This window comes from Eurypyga helias, unplaced genomic scaffold (assembly GCF_000690775.1).
Source record: "Eurypyga helias isolate BGI_N326 unplaced genomic scaffold, ASM69077v1 Scaffold42239, whole genome shotgun sequence".
Classification (NCBI taxonomy): Eukaryota; Metazoa; Chordata; class Aves; order Eurypygiformes; family Eurypygidae; genus Eurypyga; species Eurypyga helias.
In genome coordinates, this window is record NW_010272182.1 from 1 (window position 1) to 6228 (window position 6228).

The 6228-nt window shown below is 40.8% G+C and overlaps 1 protein-coding gene across 1 annotated transcript; it reads left to right on the forward strand.

Annotated features, from left to right (window-relative positions):
* Window positions 1-2032: 2032 nt before the first annotated feature.
* Window positions 2033-5492, forward strand: CNEP1R1 (CTD nuclear envelope phosphatase 1 regulatory subunit 1; the record flags this gene model as incomplete). Its single annotated transcript, XM_010159054.1, has 5 exons — window positions 2033-2104; window positions 3798-3871; window positions 4213-4322; window positions 4458-4512; window positions 4770-5492. Coding segments are annotated over 5 exons (353 nt in total), but the record flags the coding sequence as incomplete, so codon positions are not given.
* Between the last annotated feature and the right edge of the window lie 736 nt (window positions 5493-6228).

Here is a 6228-nt window from a genome sequence, read left to right on the forward strand (position 1 = left end):
GCTGCTCTTCTCCGGCCGGCGAGCGGGGCCCGCCGGGGAGGCCTGTGCTGAGGGCTCTGTGTGCGGGCCTGCCAGCCACCCTCCTCCCCTGGGGAGAAGAGAGCTGCCCAGTGGGCTTTCTCGTTCGCTGCCTCTTCTCGAACGTAGCTTATTAAAATCTGCTTGTGCCGCTGTACCCACTCTCCGCTCGTGGGTTTTTGCGTGAAGTGCATTTCTCACAGCTGCCATCCCATCTAGCATACCAGGCATTACGCTATGCCAGGGAGCCTCTTGTATTTCAAAAACGTCTGCTCAAAATAGTCCTCTCCTGTCTGAAAACATTGATGGCTTGGGTTGTGCATTCTTTGAAGTTACGGTTTACAGGATGTCAGAACCCTCGAAAGCGGTTTTAGTGTCCAAAAATAAGTCTGGTACAGACTTGGAGAGCACATCGGTGTCTCAGACTTAGCAGGTGTTTTATAGCAGATGCTGGAGGTAGACGACATGTCAACAGAAAAAGTCTGGTGTTAGCACAGCTTTGTTCTCTCTCTGTGCAGGCTGTAGGGATCTCAGAAGTGTGCATCGCTAGTTACAGTGGCCAGGTGCCAAAGGGATAAACTCGGAGAGGGGTCTTAGAACATGGATATCCAAAAATAAGTTAAAACTAAGTTCCTGTTTTCTGAAAGTGAGGGTTTTTTTCAATGTATTTTAATGCTGTCTACATTATATGAGTGTGTTCTTGGGAACTTTGTTATCAATAGTTTGATTTTATACCTATGGGGTGCTATTTCTCAAATAGCAGGTTTTCATTTGATGCTTTATATTGGCCCTCTCGCTTCAGTGCCTAGTTGTAGGGGTTTGTGCTAGTCAGGGAACAGTTAATTAGCTTTGATTGCTGGCAGTGGTTTAGCTTCCCCAGCAGGGAGGTGGAGAACAGGCCATAACTACTGGGCTGTAATTAAGACTAGTTAACTGTTCTGTGGCTGAAGTCAAGATGCTGTAATCTTCCCCCATGAATTCACCTGCAAACCACTTGGGAGTAAACTTACAGTTTGGAAAGCTGCATCTGTAATTATCATAATAGGTATATTTCTTCTAATCGTATTCTCTAATTGCTTTATTATGGTAAAAAATTTAGTGATAGTTGCAAGCTGAAGGAAAAAAAAATCCGGAGTGATGCTAACTGAAACACTTCAGCTGAAGATTAAGTTTATGCTAATAAAAACTTAACCCCAGGTAGAATTCTAGCTTTGACTGGAACGTTGTTAAATATTGACCTTTTTGAATGGAAACTTAAATCTAACACAGACTTCAGGTGAAACAGCTCCTTGTAGACAAACATTAGGTGGCTAAGAGTTTTTTTTAAAACGAATTAGCGGTATGAACTTGAAGTGCTGCTCAACACTTAACAGTGATTTCAGTGGAAAGACAACGGGAGAATGATGGCAATAAGAAGAAAGATCTATTTAAAGAAAAAAGAATTTAAATAAGTTCGCTGACGTAGTGTTTGTTGTGGGCTTTACACATGTGTCTGTATATATATGTCGTGGCATACAGAGTTTCTACAAAACTAAATCATCAAAACCACGCGGCTACAAATAATCCCTCAAACAGCTGGCAAATGGCCAACGTTTTTTTAAAATTACCAATGTACAGATAATAGAATTTAAGGGTTTCCTGATGTCCTTAACACTCCAAAATGTGATAATTCTTTCTGTGTAGAAGGGGCTATTTAAACTATTCTAAATCTAACACTCTGTATTTTTAAAGATGTCTAAAATAGTCTGATTTCTCAACTATATCAGTTTTCTTTTCTGTAAGTGGGAATGTTTGTTGCACAGTCTAAGTCCATCATTGTACTTTTTAGCTAAAGTTGTGTGAAGCTACTTTAACTGTGCTTTTATTACATCTGAATGATCATTGCATTGGGTTTTTTTCTGCATGATTAAGAAATGGGTGTGCACAGGGGAAAAGTGAATTCCTTTTATCTTTTACATTAAAATTTGACTGAAGAGATGAAGATCTAATTATGTTTGATATACATCCTCCTCAGATCTCAAAGCTTTTGAAAGAAGACTTACTGAATATATTTCATGTTTGCAACCAGCTACAGGACGTTGGAGAAGTAAGTCTAATGTTCCAAGAGATAAATAGGATTCTTTTTTCCGTTTTTTAGATTTACCAGTGTGTATCTTTGAGTTTTATTTGCTCAGACAAAAATCTATGCTTAAACTCTCTTTATAATTTTTGTGACATACATTTAAACACTCCACAACAAGGTAATGCACGATAACCAACTAATGCTTTAGCCACAGTTAGAAAAATTAGGTCAAGATTGAATTGGCTCAAGGATGAATTATTCTGGAAATAGTTGGGACACTAGGTTGTATTTCTTTCTGTTTTGTTCTTTTGTTGTTGGGGATTTTTGAAGACTCGGACTTCCCAGTCAGTCCCTACAGTTACTTGAACCAAAATAAAACTGGAGGTGAAAAAGTTACCGCAGTAACTGCCATGAGGCAGAAATGTCCTCATCTCTGTTCTAACAGGGAAGTTTGAAGGAGAGAGGAAGGTAAAAAAACCCCACAGATAGGCTGCCAAGTTTGGGATCAATAGTCACGGTGGCAACAGACTGCTTTTTTGTTGTGAGATTCTGCTGAAGTTTCCATATTCAGTGAATACAGACGTATTTTAGAACATATAAAATAGCATCTTTTCTCCTGAGAGGCCAAGAGGTTAATGTCAAATGAAGGGACTGAGTGAATGACTACTTAAAAAGCAAAAAAAAAAAAAAACCAACAAAAAACCCCACGCACCCCAAAACACAACCAACCAAACACCACCACTGCCCCAAACTGTCTCGCTTCAGAGCAACCGGGAGGCAAGCAGATAAGTGTAAGTAGATCTGCCCAGCCTGTGTGCACTTGCTGTAGGAATGTCTTTGGCTTCCAGAATTCCTATGCACTGTCAGGTGTAATTAAAAAAAAAAAAAAGGACTTTATTTGCATCCAGAACTTCAGGCTCTGCAGAAAACACTCGGAAGTGTCAAATATCCAGTGAAAGCTGCAAGGTTTTATGGGTGTGCAATAGAATATGAGCTTTCTCCACCTTTATATTTCTTCTGGTTTCTTTTTCCGTCAGCGCTTTCCCCCATCCTGTGTAGTCCCTCAAGTTCAGTTGAGTATCTTGTGCTACTCTGTTATGTATCGAGCATTACCCGTTTATAGGGAACTGATTCTTCCAAAGCCATTCTGCATGTGTAGAGGTTTTGGTTAACCTTCATGTGCTAAAGCTAACATGCCTCCTGACTTGTGTTGAAATGTTGTGGGTGCTCTCCTTGCTTGTAATTGGTGTGGGGAGCATGCCACACCTTCCTTGTGCCACTGAAATGGCTGGGGCTACTGCCTCGGGCTTTTCAGAGAGCAGAGCAGAAGCTTTAGTGCTACTCTGCAGTGTAACGGTGCAGCGTTTCTGTTCCCCAGGCTGCATACACTCAAAGGTACAACTCTTGCTCCAGTCTTCCAACTCTCATCTTGCTAACTGTTACTTTGGAAACTTTCATTTCTTCCAAGCATCAGGATATTCTTACTTGACAGAATTCAGATTTTGATACCTGCTTGTCCTGTCAAGGAATCTGGTACAGAATCTTTACAGTTTCACATAATGGAAGTTTCTTTGCCTAGTTGATTTCCACCTTCCAAGCAGGAGCTTTTCCTCTCTCAGAAGTGGGAGAATAAATAAATGCTTAAGAGCTGCTGCTGAAAAATGAATGCTTTTTCATAGGTGTGAGGTACACTGACACTCGTTCTTTCCTTTATCAGTGATCCTGATAGTGGTCTCAGTCTGCACAGCAACTGGTGCTTGGAACTGGTTAATAGACCCGGAGACCCAAAAGGTAAAGGTCATACTAATCCCAAACGCAGTCTGTTCCTAGCTGGGTGTTGCAGGTAAGTGGCATAGTGTCTTTACATCCAAAAGGCTAAAGGTGGTTCTCCCGTGAAACTGGGAGATGGTTGCTAGTTACACACTTACCGTCTGGAACTCGTGGAATGTGTCCTGGGACAATGCCTACCAAAATGCCACCCCTTGAATGCTTATCCAAAGAATTGTTCACGAGTACTTAGACAGGGCTAGGAGCAGTATTTTTTTAGGTTAAGTGAAGTAGACAGTAACTTTCTGTGTGTTTATAGTGTATTCCGTATGTATATAGTGGGACTAACCTGATTTCTTTCCTAGGTGTCATTTTTCACATCACTTTGGAACCACCCGTTTTTCACCATTAGCTGTATTACCCTGATAGGCTTGTTCTTTGCTGGAATACATAAAAGAGTGGTGGCACCATCAATGTATCCTTCGATCCCGTTTGCCAGGTTAAAAGCGTCGCAGTTGCTGCTGTTCCTGCAGCCTGTGCTCGTGCTGCTTTTTCCGTTTTTCTTCCTGTGTACAGGTGTTGGCTGCTTTCCTTGACACACTCCGCACAGTATAGCGGCTCGATGTCGAACTGTTTTGGCAGAATATAATATGTCCTGTGATGATGTAAGTGTCAGTGGTTCATTGCCTAAACCTTGTTTTTAAAAAAATCATTTGAAAAGGTACACAGGGTGTTGGTTTTTTTCTTCTGCACAGGACCTGTATACATCTTAACAAATTCCGCGTGCCTGTGAAACCGGAATGTGGAATACTTAGTGTTGTTCTGAGTGCTGTTTTAAACTTAGTCTGTAAAAAGGAACTTGAGGTACAGTTGTTGGACTCAACTTTAAGATTCTAAACTTTATTTTTTTCTTGTCTTGCAGACTGGAAAACTGATTTTGAAACCTAGGCCTCATGTTCAATAAGGGCTGTCTTCCTTCAGTTTTTTTTGGCTGCCATGGAAACCAAAAATTACCTTTAAGGTAGTGTGACAGCAAAAAAACAAACGGGACTGGTTGTCACTGCCTGGGAGAGAAAGTCTTACACAGTGGACAGTGAAAGTGTGCAATATTACTTTCTTAAATATTTACCCAAATTCTTTGTTATCATGTTATCAGTGCTTTTGCTACTTCTGATTACCTCTTTTCAGTATTAGTGTCACTTTTTTACTTCAGTTAGAACAGCACACACACACATGAAGTGTGTTAATTGGCGGTGAAGTTGAACTTGAAAAATCAAACCTCGTTTGTGTTAACGTGTCTTTGTAGGCTGTTGTAAATAGCAGATGGATGCCAGTCTTCAGGAAAAATGTAATATTTGCCGTATGGATTTATTTTGTGTTCATGAACAGTACTGAAAGGAACACTTAGCATTCCCATGATGTTTTATTAGCACACTTACTGATTACAGCTGCCCTTGTCTCCTGGTCACTCTTTTTGGAACTGGTGAAAAGGCCTGCAGAAAGACTGTCTGTGCTGGAGAAAACTGGTCTGACTGTTCAAGAACTTTGCGGCTCTATCAAGGATCACACTTGTCACGTTGTACATGTGTAATGCTCCGACCACTTTCGTTGTGGCCATATGTAGCTCCTCGTTCGATCTGGTTCACGACACTGCGATTTTAAGATTTTAATCTTTTAAAAATCGTCTTAAATATATACGTGTGTACCTTCCCGATTGTAAGGTGGTACTGTGTTTCAAGTCCATGTGACTGTTCTGAGTGGATTTTTATGCTGTGATAGTCCGAATATGAAACTAGTATTGCAAAAGTGTAAGGTCGGATTTGGTGAAGATGTAAAGAGTGCCACAATAAAATACAAAATCTGTCATTCAGAGTGTTAGAACCAAGGTGTGAATGTTATGTACATAAAGTGTAACTTCCAAATAGCTAAAACTGTAAAGAGTTTTAAGAGTTTAAGTTGTCCAAGGTGCCTTTTTAATTGTTTCAAACTTTTAATTGACTAAAACTGCAAAGCTGTTACCACTTCAGAAACTCCTCCTGCGAGGCAGACTGGCTTCTGCAGGCAGCCTGTTGACGTACCTGTGCCAGTTGAGGCAGCAAGCGTTGTCTCCTGTAATTTTTCCAGCGAGTCTTCTGCCCATCCACTGGTTTTAACTGCTGTATATTTTGTAGGTAAATGTGTATAAAATAAATTCTTTGTATAAACAGACGTTATCTTCTTTTGTGCTGTGCAAATACAGATCTCGGGAACACGAAGAACTTGGGAAGTTTTCAGCTGCAGGCCGTGGCTCTCAAACCGGACCAACAGTTCCTACATTTCCTGTGGTTCTTAGAATCTAAGCTACTGACAGCAGAGAAAGCCCGCCCCGTTTTCCGCCCTGC